This window comes from Heptranchias perlo, chromosome 30 (genome assembly GCF_035084215.1).
Source record: "Heptranchias perlo isolate sHepPer1 chromosome 30, sHepPer1.hap1, whole genome shotgun sequence".
NCBI classification, from domain to species: domain Eukaryota; kingdom Metazoa; phylum Chordata; class Chondrichthyes; order Hexanchiformes; family Hexanchidae; genus Heptranchias; species Heptranchias perlo.
The window spans coordinates 30,974,316-30,992,460 of NC_090354.1; the positions used below are offsets into that span (position 1 = coordinate 30,974,316).

At 45.1% G+C, this 18,145-nt stretch overlaps 1 protein-coding gene across 1 annotated transcript in view; it reads left to right on the forward strand.

Moving 5' to 3' along the window:
• dcaf7 (ddb1 and cul4 associated factor 7) overlaps positions 1–18,137 on the forward strand; it is a 28,622-nt gene extending 10,485 nt beyond the window's left edge. Inside the window, exons 4-6 of the mRNA XM_067969124.1 lie at positions 3,651–3,860; positions 5,718–5,835; positions 8,215–18,137. Coding sequence (XP_067825225.1) covers positions 3,651–3,860; positions 5,718–5,835; positions 8,215–8,387 — 501 coding nt within the window. The 3' untranslated portion in view covers positions 8,388–18,137. The remainder of the gene's footprint in view (positions 1–3,650; positions 3,861–5,717; positions 5,836–8,214) is intronic.
• Positions 18,138–18,145: the final 8 nt, after the last annotated feature.

Below are 18,145 nucleotides of genomic sequence, written 5' to 3' on the forward strand. Positions count from 1 at the left end.
TGTTTGGATTCCAAGTTTCTGCTAACTTAGCTGATTGCGGTAGCGGCGCTGTAATTGTCCCTCAATGTTTTAATTGGATGGCTAGCCTGTATGGGGAGGGGCTGAGCACAAAGAACAAAGCAGAGGCAACAGTGCTGCTACAGCAGCCATTTAACTTTGCTGGTGGCAGTGTTTTGCCTCTGAAGGGAGCACTGTCATATATGATCAGTGACATATAACAATTGCAACTGATCCAATGCTATGTTATTGCAATCATTTACAGTGATCAGTGCAGTTCAGTTGTAGTGACCAGTTTAGTGGCAGTTCCCTATTCTACAATTGCCACAGGTTTCACATTGTTAATCTGCATGATTTAGCAAGACATTGGGCCAGAATTTACTGTAGCTGGTGAACGAATGGTGCCCACCTTTCGTTAGACTTGCCCTTGCCCATTTAATTTCCATGAGCTTTTGCACAGCAAGTTGCTGTAAGTGGGGGATGAAAATGGTGCAGCGTCCTCTACAGGGCATCTGGGACCTGTTTGAACAGGGCGAGCAACTGTGTATCTCTATAACCAATCAGATTGAAGATTGAACAGTGCAGTCTGAACCAGGAAGTGTAAAATAAAATAGTGAATTCAGTGTCAAATCGGGTACAGAAGGAGAAATAGAGGGAAAGAAAGATTGGATTAAGAGACAAAGAAAATTAAAAAAAAAAATTAATTAAAAAAAATAAATTAAATAATTTCCAACAATTAAAAGTTGAAGGAATGAGACTTCACGCTTGTAACGGTTGACTTTCAGTGCCGAAGAGGTTGCTTGGCAGTAATTGAGACTTATCAAGCTGTTAAAAAGGTACTTTGTTTGAAATGAACAAGCCCTAACTTTCTGTGGCGAATTTAGTTCGTATCTACTGGGCAAGTACAGGAACTTCACACCGTTCAATGCATTTCAATGGTGAGGCAGACGGCGAGATGCCATTTCGTGAAGCTAACGGCGGACCAGCTCATCTTGGACAGCAACTTCCGGATGCTTGCGTTTAACTGCGGATCTGCCCTCGCCTGAAGTTGCTGTGTGATTTGCGCATAAATAATGGTGAGCGCCGTTAGCCTCACAGTCAAAAATGTCAAAGGAATACTTTTACTAATGGGCTCTAAATGTTATTAACTGGTTAACTGTAAACGATCTGGAGGATGATTCAGTAACTGAGCTTCTGAACAATGCTGCTAAGTGCATTTTAAACAGCTGAGTGAGGCTTCACTCATAAGAACATAAGAAATAGGAGCAGGAGTAAGCATATGGCCCCTCGAGCCTGCTCTGCCATTCAATTAGATCACGGCTGATCTTCGACCTCAGCTCCACTTTCCAGCCCGATCCCCATATCCCTTGATTCCCCTAGAGTCCAAAAATCTATCTATCTCAGCCTTGAATATATTCAACAACTCAGCATCCACAGCCCTCTGGGATAGAGAATTCCAAAGATTCACAACCCTCTGAGTGAAGAAATTCCTCCTCATCTCAGTGCTAAATGGCCGACCCCCTCTCCTGAGGCTATGCCCCCTGGCTCTAGACTCTCCAGCCAGGGGAAACAACCTCTCAGCATCTACCCTGTCAAGCCCCCTCAGAATCTTATATACTTCAATGAGATCACCCCTCATTCTTCTGAACTCTGTATCTGAGCTATAGAGCAATGAATGGAATAATAGCTGTTTGTACATTGCATGATACCTGTGCGTATGTGGCTGGTTCCCAGAGTGTGGGCCTTATGCAGCAGGCTGTAAGCTGTATGTAAAATTGCCAGGGGACGCTAGTTCAGTCCCAGTGAAAATGGGTCCCCTGAGCCACTGGTCTTATCGAGCCCTGGCAGTTTTATATTTGGATTACTGCCAGTGACATAAGATGCTGTGCTTTAGGAATTGATCATACGAGTGCAGGTTTTGCGCAATGTAAGTGTAGCTAAACTCTTAATATTCTGAGCGGCCCTTTTGGAGAGGGGAGGCTGAGCAGCCCAGCATTGCAACAAAGTTCATGTCAGGGGATCCTGGAATCACTAATTATGATTTACCAATCAATTGCTTAGTGATCACTTGGGTTACTTGCCTAAATTAAGTATAACAGAATTCCACTGTAAGGGGGCTGTAAGTGGGGGAAAAAATGGGAGGTGAGGGTAACAAACTTTTAAAAAAAAATTAATGCTTATTTGCCATTTTAGCTCCTTTCAACTGAATTTTAAAACATCTGCTCAGTGTCCCTGAAATGGCTGATTGTGGTGCGATGTGTGGGCGAGGGGAACCAGGTGTGAGATGGGGTGCAGGGGAGACTAAGCGTGAAAGACAGGAAGTGAAATGAGGGCTGATTGCCAGCTGGAAGTAAGCTGTGTTTTTTCTGCTCTTGTTTTTTTTGTGGTGATTGTGCCTGTAATGATGGTGCTGGGGAATTCAACACTTTCAGGCACCACATCAGCATTGAGCACTTTCAAGTCAGCTATAACATGGTTAAATGCAGAGTAAAGCTCCTCCTGCTCTGCCCAAAACAATGTGCTTCAAAAGAGTATTAAAGTTGTGGATTAAGTACCCCTACTGTACAACTGAAGCATCCTCTGTTCCCACACCAATGATGCCTCTCTGAATGAGATTGCCATTCTCATGCTGAAGTAGGGACATTTCTGTGCTGTGGGTCCACTAGGACTGTGTTGAGGCTGTTCTAAACTTCTTTCATGTAGAGGGCCCTTCAGCAGTATGGGCTGCATTTGAACCCAGATCATAGAGGTGAATGGCAAGTGTTTACCCAAGTGTTTAATTTTGCACTGTTGAAAGGTTTTGATTCTCGTTGATGGGGGAGGGGATGGAGGAGAGAGCGAAACATAATTTCTAATGCAGAATAACCCTTTACAAAACTAACACTGAAAGGGAGTTGTGAGACCAGGCTGGAAGGATTGAAAACACTGACCAGAAAGGGCCCTGTCGGAGTTTAACATTTCCACAAACATGTTTTTGCTGGGAGGCACCAAGGTGCTTGGGGATTTCTGTTGAAATATAACTTGGAAAAGAAAAAACATGCAAATGTTATTGAGTAAATAACACTAATAAAACCTGCCAGCAAAGGAAGCTGGCGTTCCATAGACCCAGACAATCTCTCCACTTGAGCTCAAATCTCAGAGCGTCCAAAATGGGGGGTGGGAACACAGCAATGTTATCTTGCCAAATTTTGCTCCTTCAAACTGTTTTGACGACTTTGTTGGAGTTCGGTCATCCTCTCTAGTACGTTGCCTTAAATGGCCATTATTTAAGCATGTCTTGATAGTGTCAACGGGCTAATTGACCGAGTGGGACATCATAGTCGAGCTCGATCCTATTCTCTCCCAGCGTAGACATGCAAGCATTTCCAACAGGGTTTGCTGGGTAGTGATCGGGGTGAGACCCTGGTTGCTTTTCCCCGCCCTAAATAAGGGGTGTTGAGGCCAACAGTAACACCCTTACTGCAGCCGGCTGAGATCAGCTAACTCGGGGATTGAAGCAAGGCCTTTCCTGACCTGTGTGTTCGTTTTCTACATTTTTTTAAACCTATTTTTCTAACTTACAAAAAATCATCTTTGTCTCTTCCTCTCCTGAAGGTGCTGATGGTAAGGCTACCAAATTGTCTGAAGTGACCGTTGTTCTTTCCCATCTGCAGGTATATGATATTGCGTTCAGCAGGGCAGGAGGTGGTAGGGACATGTTTGCTTCTGTGGGAGCGGATGGTTCAGTGCGTATGTTTGATCTTCGACACCTGGAACACAGCACCATCATCTACGAAGACCCCCAGCACCACCCGTTGCTCCGCCTGTGCTGGAATAAGCAAGATCCCAATTACCTGGCTACCATGGCAATGGATGGCATGGAGGTGAGCACAGAAAACACGGGCTTGAGCATAAACAGTGCAGTAATACATGTAATGTGCCCTCGATGGCCTAGTTGGTAATTGGACAACTCGGTGTAGGACTGAGTTCTACAGACCGGGACAGTCCCAGGTTCAGTCCCAATCAGCTCTGAGATAGCAGATCTGAGTCAGGAGACAGAGGTGCTGCCACTTGCCTCAGTGACCCTGGGGTGGGGAGGGGGAAAATCAACCAAGCTTTCTGCTTTGGGTGGCTATCCCGTGAACCCAGCTGGAAATTGCCTGTTGAGGATCAGGTTGGGCTGGCAGGTTTTATTAGTGTTATTTACTCAATAACATTTGCATGTTTTTTCTTTTCCAAGTTATATTTCAACACTAATAGTTGAATAGCCAGCACTGCTATACACATGAAGGGAAAGAAAGACTTGCATTTGTATAGTGCCTCTCACCACTGGCTGTAAAGCACTTTGGGACATCCTGAGGTGAAGTACTTTTGAGGTGTAGTCATTGTAATGTAGGAAATACGGCAGCCAATTAGCGCACAGCAATGATATAATGTCCAGATAATCTGTTTTAGTGATGTTGGTTGAGGGATAAATATTGGCCAGGACACCGGGGAGAACTCCCCTGTTCTCCTTCGAATAGTGCCATGGGATCAGTTACATCCTCCTGAGCAGGCAGATGGAGCCTTAGTTTAATGTCTCAACCGAAAGACAGCACCTCCCACCATGCAGCACTCCTTTCAGTACTGCACTGGAGTGTCAGTGTAGATCGTGTGCTCAAGTCTCTGGAGTGGGACTTGAACCCACGTCCTTCTGACTCTGAGTCGAGAGTGCTGATACATGGAGACTGGGCACTTAGGCGAGCTAGCAGAAGGAAGCCTGCAATCATTGATTCATACCCCAGCATGAGAGTGATGCCAGTGACGTATTTCACAGGAGTAGTCTGTACATGGGGTGACGTCACGTATGTTGGTGGAAGCTGGTACTTTGTAGTACTGGAGAGGCGGGCTGCGAGGTTGATTGCTTAATTTGTTTTTCAAGTACAGACAAGGCAGTACTTCCAGAAAACCCATTCCCTTTTTATTATCTCGCCAACAAAATGACCTTGTCGATACTTTAGCCTTTCAATGCTGGCATTGTGAGGGGTTGCCAATGTTGCTGTAGCTTCATTATTTCAGGTCTTTGCGACTGATCACTGGGGACCCATTTCAGACCCGATCAAACCCAATCACATAGATGTCTATTGAATCCAATCTTTTTATCCAGACTGCACCCCATTCACATTTCGAAAGCAGTTCCACAATGTGACTCAGTTCCTGTCGTGCCAAATCCACCTCGGAGCGGATTTGGTAGCACCAAAGCAGCGGTGAGTCTGGAAAACTTGGGCATGCGCAATTGCTCAGAAATTGTGGATGCGACTACAATAACTGCACATGTGCAATGGTAACTGGTGCAAAGCTGCATTGCAATTTTCCCACTCTGTTGGCGATGTCCATACAGCTCAGCAGTGGCAAAAATGGATGAACGGAGTGCTCAGTCCACCTGCAGCAAGAATAGAATAGTGGAAGTGGCAGCAGCGGCAGCCAGTGTGACATCTACTTTTCATAGAGGCAGGGAACATGGTGATGCTCATTGCCACTGAAGATATGAGTGCCACCTCATTTTTATATATTATCATGGTAAGTAAGTGGGGAATGGGGGAGGCTGATCATATTGCATTTAGTTACATTCAAAGCCCGGTGAGGCGTCAACCCTGTCTATCTGGGGTACCCCTCCCTCCCGCTTCACTGTTGCCTTGCTGTTGTTCACTTTTTTTTCTTTGGTGTGTGCTAAGCCAAAACCATCTGCCTACCCTTTGCAGGTGGTGATTCTCGATGTTCGTGTGCCTTGCACACCCGTGGCCCGGCTAAACAATCACCGAGCATGTGTGAATGGCATTGCCTGGGCTCCGCACTCATCCTGTCACATCTGCACTGCAGGTAAGGACCATACGCTTTGCTAGTTTGTTCCAGTCCAATGTGCGACTTGTCAGTCTAGGGCCCTGTGGTTTATTTCCCAGAGACACAGATCAGATGGTGTGGTGCTGAGGCAGGGTTACCCTTAGTGAAGTAAATATAACCATGTGACTCCCAGCAGCTGCAAGTGAAGTGTTTGAGTGTTCAAAAGCTCAAAACTAGGTTTTTTTTTGTAAATTACTTTTTATAAGGATTTTGTGTTTGATCAAGGTCAGTGCTGGGAATAGAACAGTTTCCATTTCAGCATCAAGCAGGTTAGGTACAGCACGAGCTAAATGCGGAGTAAAGCGCCCTCTATTCTGTGGCACAGCCAAAACCTCAAAAGAACATTTCACACTGCCCCATGTGTGGCATTTTCCATTTATCACTCTAGTCCTGTGGCCCTGAGTGAGAGTGCCAGTTTAATGCAGAACAGTTTTGTGCAGTGGACCCATTTCAACTAGGAGTGGTGTTGAAATTCCCCAAACACATTTTGTAGTTTTGTAGAATTTTTACAGCACTCTTTTTTCCAGTTACATGTCCACTTCCCTTTTAAAATCTATTATGGGTTCTGCTTCTACCACTGTTTCTGTTGGGGTATTCCATGTCCTGACAACCCTTTGCTTATCCATCCTTTGTTCTTTTGGTGGTGAACTTAAATTTATGCCCTCTTGTTAGTGACTCACCTTGGACGTGGAAAGACACTATCCCTATTTAACTCATCAAAATCCCTCATAATTTTGAAGACGTCAATCAGAACTCCTTTTAACTTTCTTTGTTTTAATGTTCTAATTTCTCTAGTCTCTTAAAATCGAAGTATCACATCCCTGGTCCCAGTTAACCCCTTTTGTACCTTCTCTGTGGCCTTAACATCTACCCTAAAGTAGAGTGCCCAAAACAGGACATTGGCCTATCCAATGATCTGTGTAGATTTGCCTCTTTGCTTTTATACCCTGTAACCCTATTTATAAAATCTAAGATTCTGTATTTTTTTTAAACAATTTTATTAACTAGTGTATCCAAACCCCTAAATCTCCCTGCTCTTCTATTGCTTTTTAAAGTTTTATCATATAGTGTATGTTTCCTTACTTTATTCTTCCTCCCAGAATATATCCCCCTTCATTTCTCAGCATTAAATTTCTTCCATTATCTGCCCAATCTACTAACCTGTCTGTCTTCCTGAAGTCGATTACAGCCCTCACAATTAACTACACTCCCTATTGGTGTATCATCTATAAATTTTGATGTTATACTCCGATGCTTGAATCCAGATCATTTATGGAAGAGCAATGGTCCCAACACTGACCCCTGGAGGACACTGTCGTTAACATCAATCCAGTCTGAAAAATGTCCATTAGCTGCTACTGTATTCTCCTCTTTAACTAACTTCTTATACATGCTGCCAAACTCCCTTTAATTCCATGTGTCTTAATTTTATCAACAAGCCTCTTGCTCCTCGATTTTCATATCTTTTTTAATTCTTTTAATTTGAATTTCTCTACTCATCTAAGGGCCTCAAGGTTTTGCTGCACCCCCTTTACTTGTGCGAACATGTTTAGTCTATACCCTAATCATCTCCAGTTTAATGGTTTCCCATTGTTCACTCTTATCTGCTAATTTTGCATTCCAATTCATCTTGGTTAGTTCCATTTTAATCTTGTCAAAATTGGCCTTTAACCCTATCAGCCACTTTTATCTTTAACTGTTCCCTCTTTGTGTCGATTTTTATACCAAACCTAGCGATCATCAGTAAGCAGACACAGGAGGCTTTAAACCCATTAGCCTCGACTGGATTTGAACCCGGGGTGAAATTTATTTTAAGTTTTTGTTGTTTTTCCTTTCTTTAGGGGAGGGGTGGGGGGCTGTTGAACACCATTCACTGTCTGGGAGGCTCTCGCTTCTTGCTAGTCTTTCTGCAGCTGGGAGGCCCACCTCAAGGTGCTCTGGGCTGACATGGCCTCTAGCAATGGCTTCTCCCTGTGGGTTTTTGCCTAGCCTTTGCTCGGCACCTTCCCATTCCCTCGGCTGAAGTCCAGGAATATCCCAGAATGACAGAAATGATGGGCTACCAGATGATTTGAACTTGTAACTCCATATTAAGACTTAATAGAATAAAGCGCATTGTCCCCTTTATTCCTTTTGTTTTAAAACCCGGAAACAGTAAATGCATCACCCCATATAGAACAGAGCAGGAGATCCGCAGGTTCGATTCACAGTCCTGATGACTGTCCAGAAGCACTTTCAAAGGAAGGAATATCTTGCTCTCTGCACAGTCTGTTAATCAGATGGGTTTGTGTTTGTTTTCACAATGAGAGCTGATGCCTTGTACTCTTTGGCCTAAACCAACTGTGTTTTTGTTTAAAGCGGATGACCACCAGGCACTTATCTGGGACATCCAGCAGATGCCACGCGCCATTGAAGACCCTATCTTGGCCTACACAGCGGAAGGAGAAATCAACAATGTCCAGTGGGCATCGACCCAGCCCGACTGGATAGCCATTTGCTATAATAACTGTCTTGAGATTCTACGGGTGTAGTCCTATTGACCCGCACTAGCCGAGGGAGGGAGATGGGGGCTGTTCGTGTGTGTGTGTGCGCGCGGCGTGAATGAGTTAAAGTTAAGGATGTTTGTGCAGATTCTCAGTGTTGTGTTATTGTATACAGAGTGCAATTGACCCTTTCTGGGTCCAAATTAATCTTTTTTTTGGATTCCTGATCCATCCCCATCTTAAAAAAAAATAATGCTTAAACCAGTGAGGAAAAGTTGAAGCTTTTATTCAATCAGCTAGCCCCTCCGCTGGTAATGTCCGTCTTGTACCACAGCAGCAATCTTTTTTAAAATGTCACTGTAAATGAATCTTGACCATATTTTTACAATTGAGCTAACACAGCCAGGGATAACTTTAGTTTCAGAACAGTCCTGCCGTTCTGTAATCCCCTGTTATCAGGTGATTTACTGTACGCCAGTAAGGGACTGTATCCCACTGCAACTGTGAGCTGTCCTCTATGCTAGATGTGTGCCAATTTTTTCTTTTGATTGAAAGGTGAGGATGCATCTTTTCAGAAACTAATACTGGGGAATACTTTGGCAACTTGCAGCTGTAAAATCAGGTCATGGTGATGCAAGTTTACTGTCTGGAGTTAAAGATCTTGGGAGTGCAGGGACAGTGAGGAAACTGTTGAGTGATGCAGTAAGCAATGATCAGTGCCTTTGAGAACGTGCTCCAGTCGGTCCTAGTGTGTAACCCTGACTCCTCCCCAGCATCAGCAACAGCATCCCCGTTCCATCTGCCTTTATGAGCGGTGCGAATATGCGCAAACAGCCGTAACACCAGGGCGCCTCTCCAAGAGCAAGGGCCTGGCTTGTGGAAACGGAATGAAGAACCTGCAGAACATAACTACTCTTTGTTCAATTGTTTTGTGTTTCTCCAGGTCAGGTACCCGATGCCCTGTTTATATGGCAACTCTGTTTCTTGCAATGTAAATGAGGTGTTGCTCCTGCCCCTGGAAGTGGGGAGCACCACATTGTGAAAGAATGGGACAGCATAGTGCAATGGCTGCCGCTGGCACCGCTCGTCATTGGGACCACCATTTTGGGACCACTTGCGGACTGGCAAGTGTTCTCAGTCCACGCCCCCCCAAATCGGGAATTGCAGTTTCCATATCACTGGCCGCCCCGCCCAACTCCCCCTCCAGCAGGATTGTAAAGTCATGAATGGAGAGACTTCCCGCGTGCAAATCTCAGGGATCTGTTGTGGCTTCCAATTCTGTCCTGTGGTATAAATGGGGTGAATTTGGAGCGTGCGATTTCAGTATAACTAGATTGTCAAGTGGCGTTTTATACTGTTGGTGCGACACAAACTGAGTTGTGCTGAAGTGGGGGCCCGTGACCTACGAGAGCCGCCCTTTTACCCGCTAGCTTTTACACTGCCTGTGTGAATAGGCAGGTTTTGAATACTGGTGGAAGGTGGGTGGGTGAGTCCAGTTCCTTTGCATTGATGACGTATCCTCAGGTCAGACGGTCAATTAAACGTCGACAAAAGCCATTCCTTCAGGAAGTGGTATCTTGTGAGGCAATAGAAACTCATTTATGCTTTGTCGCTGCATTCACTCTGCAATTGTCTGCATACACCCCCCATCCCATCTCCCCAACCCCCTCCCTCATGGAGTAGTGTTTGACTAACTCTTTCAATAACGTCGATTAAGGGAATGGACAGAAAAGACGTACTGTGACGAGGTACAATTAAATAGCAATAAAAAAAATGAACAAGTCCTGCACAGCTGCAGCTAGGCTCAAGTTGGGTTAGGATCATGTGCTTTAATTGTCCAACCCCCATGCTGTGTAATCCAGGCTTGTTGCATTGACAGAGCAAAAATGCTACAAGACTTACCTGCTTTGTTATTGCTTAGAACACAACTCAGATTTCTTTAGTTCAATGGGGTCTTCCAGCATCAGTGGGACATAAAATATTTTTCCTGTAGAGTGTTTTATACGGTGCCCTAGCCTGCTGTGGGAGTGGAGGTGTGTGCGTGTGTGTGTCAGTATACACCAGAGTTCTGTTGTAAACTGCTTTAGATGTTAGAGGAAGGGAGTACCCCTACATTCCCTGTCGGTGCTTGCTGGCGTTATCACACACCAGCTTTGCTGGGAAGAATGCCCAACCTTGTGTGTCTCCCAGCAAGTTCAAAAAAAAGTTAAATTAATCAGAATTTGATGTCCTTTCCCTGTATAAAATTGAGTAAAACCCACTCCCTGTAGACTTGTTTTCCCCTTTAATGAAAACACATCTGTGTTCAGTTGTTTTCTCCTCTCCATCTATGTTTCATAGCATCAGTCATTCTGAGAACAGGTGGGGTGGGGGTGGGGGAGGAGAAATGGATCGTGCTCGAGCTTTGTTTATTGATTGACCTCACCACCTTTTATATTTAACGTACTAATTCAGGGGAAATAATTGGTGAATATAGGATTTTTAGTGGGGGGGGGCGTTGCGTGTTCATTATGTTTCGTGGCAAGAATGGGTGCAAAGCGCTGGATGTGTCTCTGTGATGTACTGCGCACAGCATATCACAGGAAGTGAGCCACCAGCTTCTAATTCAGGGCACTCGAATCAGGTCTGAAGCAGCTTGGGATCAAAGTTGGGTTCTTGCGGTGGGTGCACTCCTGTCTTGCTCTAGATGGATTTGCAAACGCCAGGAATTCAACAACCACCTGTGTCAGTTTCCCATGACCAGGGCAGGAGATGCAGCTGTGGAGTACTCTACAGTCAGACTATGTTCAGTGTTTACTAGAATATTAGTAAAGAGTAATGGCGGGTGTGTGAAATTTACAACTGTAAATTCTGCCCTTCCATAATGTCTGGACAGAGCATTTTGAGCTGTATAACACGGGTACAGTACTGGCAGGTACAGGTCTGTCACTGTATAACGGGTACAGTACTGGTAGGTACAGGTCTGTCACTGTATAACGGGTACAGTACTGGTAGGTACAGGTCTGTCACTATAATACTGGGGTACAGTACTGGTAGGTACAGGTCTGTCACTGTATAATACTGGGGTACAGTACTGGTAGGTACAGGTCTGTCACTGTATAATACTGGGGTACAGTACTGGTAGGTACAGGTCTGTCACTGTATAATACTGGGGTACAGTACTGGTAGGTACAGGTCTGTCACTGTATAATACTGGGTGCAGTACTGGTAGGAACAGGTCTGTCACTACGCTGGTACAGTATTGGTGGGTACGGGTCTGTCACTGCCCAATACTGGAGTATAGTATTGGGTACAGGTCTGTCACTGGTGAGGGGAGTAAATTAAATTGGAATATTGAAGTGTGTTGGTTTAAATGTGAGTTTCTATTGTGTAATAATATTGTACTATAAATACCTTCTAGTGACGACACTGATATTTAATGGGTGAGGGTCTCTTCTGAACCAACCTGAGTGGCTGTGGAGTATTTATTTTTCAGTTTTTTGTCATTGAACCTTTCTGTAGCCAACAGCAGTGCCCTCCCCCTTCCCACTTGACTTGGATTTCCCACTGTTCTGCCCTTCCCCCCCCCCCCCCCCCCCCCAATATTGTTCAAGTGCTTCCACTATCTGGTAGTTTTCTCATTTTTATACCTGATTAGCTGACTCGAGCCCTGTCCCCATGCCTCGTCACTTGTTAAAGTATCCAGTTGTGTTTACTGCCAGTGGGTGTTCAGGGACGCCATGTTGGCAAATTGTAAGGTGAGAGTGGGTTAGGTGTGAAACACTGGGTATTTTAACAGCTTGTGTTGACAGGTCTGTATACATAGTAGATGGCTAACTGTAAAATCTATACTGAACTTTAGGTACCCGAGCCTACCCTGGATTCTGTGCTGTATATTAATTTTTTAACAACCTATGAGCTGTAGCCCGAATGAGCTGAGCAAAGCCGACGATTTGCACCTTTTCATTCCTGTCCTGTTTCCATTTTCAGTGCCTGAATCCTGACTGCAGTAAAGTTGTGGCTATCTTTATACTGATGCAGAATGTTCAGTAAAACCCGTGCAGGGAAGCCAGCTGAATCCTGATTAAACACGGTCAGTTTGCTATTCAATCCGTGGGCAGAAATTCTCTCATCACCTTTCAGTGGCTGCACTAACCAGTGACCAAACTGAATGGATCTGTTGCCACCTAGTGATGAAAGGGCTGCAGTGCAATTCCACTCCTGTTAAATGTACACCGTAACCTTATTAAAGCCCAGGCCCCTACCGCGGTATGTCCTGGGAGTGAATAATACAGTTCCTGTGGTGAGAAGATGGGCATAAAACCAGCTGCTAGCCCCCATCATGAGCCGAACTATCCCCAGGCAACTTGGTCCAGTATTTGTCAAGTAGGTGTTGGGTATTTTTGCTCCCATTCTTCTAACCTGTTGATATTTCCCTCAATTTAACCAGACTCTCCATTTTTGGAGTGTGGGTGCCCGCCAACTATGAAAAGTGTAAACTTGGAGAAACTAATCCAGCTTGTATTTTTTTTTTAAAAGGTTTTGTTTGTGTGTGTGCAGGTCTGTTTAATTCATGCAACCCTTTTAACAGACTGGTTTTGGCAAAAGATGCTTGCCCTTTGTGATGTGCCATCACACTGTCTTTGAGGTGTGTCTCCCCTGCTTTGGCCTTTGCAAGTGCTCAATGAGGAGTCTTCCCACTGCAAATACGGTGTCGCACCTTTGTCTGAACCTGCCTTGCAGATATGAAATAGTATTTTTACATCAGTCTTTCTCCTACAGCATAAGACAGAGACTCCTAAATCATACTTTCTAATTGTGGTGCTAACTAGTGACAAAAAAACCTGACTGCTTTGAAATTTTTTTAAATGTAAAATTCCGAGCTCCTCCAGTGACCCAAGTGGGTAAAAACACTGCTGAAAGAGATCAAAAGGTAGCTGGTGAGATCCCTGGTCTGTGCTGATTTCACTGACCTCAGTTGGGGTGTTAGTTGGAGACACAGCGATTTACTTCGAGCACCCCTGGGCTGGGGAAGGGGAATCGGCCAGGGTGAGGCACTGATTACAGCTGAGCAATGACCCCCTTTGGAAAGTGTGCAAACGTGTGGTGAGAACAGGACCAAACCTTTGTGGTTGACTAGGCTTGCAGCTTACTGTCTGGGTTCACCTTTAGAATTGGCACTTGGGTGAGATGGTGGGAGGGGATTGGTATCCATGAAACCATAAACCAGCTGGAGTCAATGTCCTGGGTGAGGGGGAAGGATAACCTAAAGATAATTGGGAAAGTTGTGTATGGGTGTCTAGATTGGATTGTGTACCTCCACTATTCGGTTTGTATCTATCTCACTCGTTAGGGTGTGCCGTGCGATGCCACTTGGCACATCCTACACCCACTCTGCACAAATGCCGTGTGGCATTTTCCTGAAACAGTGACTATGTTTCGTTGTGTCCCGTAGTTCACATTGATGTAATCCTGTTGTGCAGTACTTCACTCCAGAATTACGTGCATTAGTTCAGGTTTAGCCCAATAACTTCACTGCAGTCAGTGTCAGCACTGGGACATCAGTACAGTGCAATGGTGGCATTCACAAATTTTCGTAATATATTGACTTGAACTGTGAAAAACGCTCAGGGGAATTGTAGATTCTGGCCTTGTAAACTTCATTCATGTCTGGAGAGAGAGGTATGACACGCGATGAAGTACTGATGGTTACAGCTCTGTCACTGGTGGCGAAGGGTTTGGATGTGATTTTAATTGAGAGTATCATAGCATTAAAGTGTGCGGGTTTGTGTATTTTTGTTAGTATATTGGCACCAATATTTTAAATAAACTGGTGACAACACTGATGACATTCTGAGATGGCGACAGTTCTGATGTAGTCAGGAATTACTGGTCTGGCTTATAACATTGTGGGGCCACAGTTCTTCGTATAGCCAGATACATCAGGGCTTCCCACCCTCCCCTTCCAAGTTTCCCTTCAAATTTATATATTGGTTCTTTCCCTCTGGAGGGAGGGTCTTCTTGAGGCCCCCTGCTGGATCATTGGCTACTGAGCTAGACCGACTAATATGATTCCAGGTTCCGTTCCTGTTGAGTTGATCTCCGGCAAGGGGCGCACTACCTGTTGGTCTCAGCTAATGTTACCATTGCTGACTGGTGCTCAGTGGCATGTGTGGACCTCAAGGTCAGGCTAGTGTGTGATTGCTCTCTCTGCAGTTCAGTAGTCCGTGGATACTCTGCCCAGGTTCACACATGAAGAGTGCCAACTCAGGTTTGGTTTCCCCGAATGCCAGTTGAACCGATTGGCACCTTCTGGGATGAGGGAGAAAGCTGACATGTTTTTGTTTGTAATATCAGTAAGGGACTCCAGACAAAACTAAAATGGAAACTGACTATAGTCGGATGAGAAGTATGGCGTTGTTTGTGTTTGCACACTGAGCTGGAGAATCTTTGCAAGGAAGCCCGATCATTCAAATAATGTCCTAAAAAATTAGCCTGCTGTTAGAACGCTAATTCTTGTTTGAGCCCCGCATGTGAAAAGTTGTGTGTCTTCCGTGCTTGGCTTATTTTAAGCATTCAGTGGTTTTCAAAGAAGCATTACAGAACACTACTGTAACAGTATTTTATAAACTGACCGTTGCTGATGGACTTGCCGGTTTGATTCGATGAGTTTGTTTAATGTAGGCTGTTTCCTACATTGCTGGGTGTGCTGACTCCCCATCTCGGTGTATGTGCAGCGCTGTGAACAGGAGCCCAAGGCAGTGGATCCCGGTCATTGCTGCAGCGCTGGTTCAGGGCCTAAGCTTTCAGCCTATTCCTGTGTGTGTTAAATCATTAATTTGTGCAGCATGTGTTTTAGATGCTGGTAAATTACTCACCATGTCCCCCCTACAGATATTGTTGTAAGGAGGGATATGTAGTGTGTCTCTGACCCCCGTGGGTTCTATTGGTGCTTTTTCTGATTCTGTCTGTGTGACAGAAGAATACTCCATCATATTTACTTGCTAGTTTATCACTGGCAGAAGCCATGTCTGTACAATTTTACAGTGGAATCACTAGGATTTTAGTGAAGTGTGATGTGGGCAGGTGACTCTTTCAAGCAGAGGTGGTGCTGTAAGTGTAGTTTATTTATTAGGATTCAGTAACGAGCGATTGTGGGCAGGTGACAGGTTCTGTACTCTCCACCGGAATTGTGGCATCTGCAGCTGTGTAACCCCAGGTTGCAGGCCTGTCACTGGTGCTGGAAGCAATATGAAGGGATTCATCAGGAGTGTCAGACAAGGATTGTATTGGATTGAATGATTTCTCCGCTAGGCTGTTCATATACATTCTTAGTATAGACAGAGGTGAGAGTCTCCAGGTGCACAGCAGAAATCGTCTCATTTGACTGTAGCCAACACCTGGAGGGGAGGTGTGCAATGTAGGTAAATGGGGAGTATAAATTCAGTCTGTTACATTCTCACTTAGACCGTGTGTCTGGTTGTTTTTTGTGCTGGGTGTAGTTACTCAGGTGTGAACAGCCCTCCAGTATTTCACACAAGTACCCATCATCTGAGCCCAGGCAGAGTGTCAGCAGGCATAACAGCTGAGGCTCATCCCGTGCAGGCACTTCCATGGCCGGTGGCTCAATTAGTGGTTAACTCCCCGGGGCGCTGGGCCCAGTTGAAGCGCTTGTACTGCCGCCCTGACAGATCAGCTAATTATAGCTAATTGTGGTTTGTATTTCTCAGCGCTGCAGCACGGGGGTTCATTTACCCACCAGACTGAGGGAGAGGGAAGTATGTCCATCTGATTTAGTCCTTTCTTGCCTGCTCCCGGCACATGGATCAAACTTGCCTGTTTTGACCAATCGTTTATTTCAGATTGCTTCCCATGTACTGATGTATTGTCACCTGTTAACACGCTGTTTAGAAATTTGAGTAAACTAAGGGGAAAAACTTCATTTATTTAGTCATTTTAGATGTGTACATGTGCCCGTTTAAAGAAATCCAGAGCTGTGTCAGGCACCTCGTGTGGTACTGAGCCACATAGAATAAGAATGTTCCCAGCTCAGTGCCCCCTGCACCCCCCCACCCCCACCCCTCTCCAGTTTGGAAAGGGACAAATCAGACTGGGTTCGTGCTTCTGCTTACCATCCTGTGACTTCTGTCAAAGTGTGTGTGTGTGTGTGTGTGTGTGTGGATGTCTGGTAAGGACGGGATCGGGCTCGACTGCCTCCTTCACAGTAAAATAGCTTGTTGGTGCTCACCATCTGGGCTTGTGGGTAAAATGGCCGCTTGGGCCGGGTACTGGAAGGGTCTTGCTGCCTGAAGGACAATCCTGACATTGGGGTGAGGGAGGAGGCAATCCAAGGCTTGAAGTGACCAACAGCAGAGGGCAGAACCCTGCCCCCTCTGCCAGCAGATGCAGCGGGATCCAGACAGTTGCTGCTCTCGATGGCTCTTGTATAAAGTGACAATGTACTCACTCCAGACACTCGCTATCAAAGCCCATCATTAAACACTGGTTTCACTCTGACAGGCCTCACCTTTATTTTGATGTAATGGTTAGAGTGTACTTTGGCAATCTGGTCAAGACTGATGTATCATTGACTGATGCCGACATCTTCTGTGCTTTAGTAACCTGCTTCTGGGTTCTGCGTTCGAATGGTGATGTTTTAGCTATCACCCACTAATCTTCTGTTCTCTGTACCATTAGATTCCAGACTTGTTGATTTGTATAGCACAACCTGCTCTGTTTTTGTTTTGCATTGACAGTATTTCTAGTTGTGTGTTCCTGTGAAGTATTAGTGCATGCTGCTTGTGAGGGGCAAAGCACATCCCAGGTTGGGAGGGGAGTTGTTCAGTCATAAGGGGCTGCCACCATTCTTTTTGGCCAGTCCAAATCCAGGTGTGTTGGGGGAGAGGGGAGGTGATATATTTTCAAAAGGGGTTGTGTGCCTACCTGAAATGTCAGGTTCATGTACACGGGGCAGTCTCCTCCTCGAACTGGCGGTGGGCCCCTTGTGCAGCCGCAGCATTTTATTTGTAACCTCGGCAGTCGTGAGCCAGGCTTCCCACAGTCCAGTTATCATCCCTCAATTAACCAGGCAGCCAACTACAAACCCGGGTTGTCCAGCTCCACACTGCATGGACAGTCCCCGTACTCTGTTAACTAAACCCTTTCCTCCTGATGCTGTTAGTATAAAATCCTAACCTGCACGTTACCTCCTCTTTTGTTTATTAATTGCTCCAGTCCCCACGTTATCTCCCGTGTTTCATTCTTCTGAAGGTTTGGTGTAATGTAAATAAGTGACCCCCGTTCTAAAGCCGTTGCATGGCAGCTGGTTGAGTGTAGCTGCCGCGTGTTTTCCAGTAGTTAGTTCAGATGCTGTGCACCAGACCGAGGCAGGGATCTTTGTGTATTTTTAAATTCCTCACGTTTTGATCTGTTTTTTTTTAACAATGCGCCCTTGGAATTATGCGAACTGGACATGTTTATACGGCATTGTTTTCTCTGCTATTTTATGAGGAGGTTTGTCTGAGCACTTTCGGCTGCTACTCCGTGGTGTAATTTCAAGGCCACTGCGTTTATTGTCCGAAGGAGCATCCATCCTACATTGAAGAAACAATTTGTCTTTAATTTAAGAAGTCTTTAAATTTCCGAATGCCCATTTACCCTGTAAATGGCACTTTTAGTATTTATATTGTGCGATTTTTGTCCAGTTTCTGTTCATTAATGAATGCATAGCTGAGTGCTTTCTTAGAACTGTAGAATGTTTTTGTTTACAATGGAATATATAAGATGTTAACTTTTTCTTAATAAAATTACTGAAGCGTGTCAGTGTT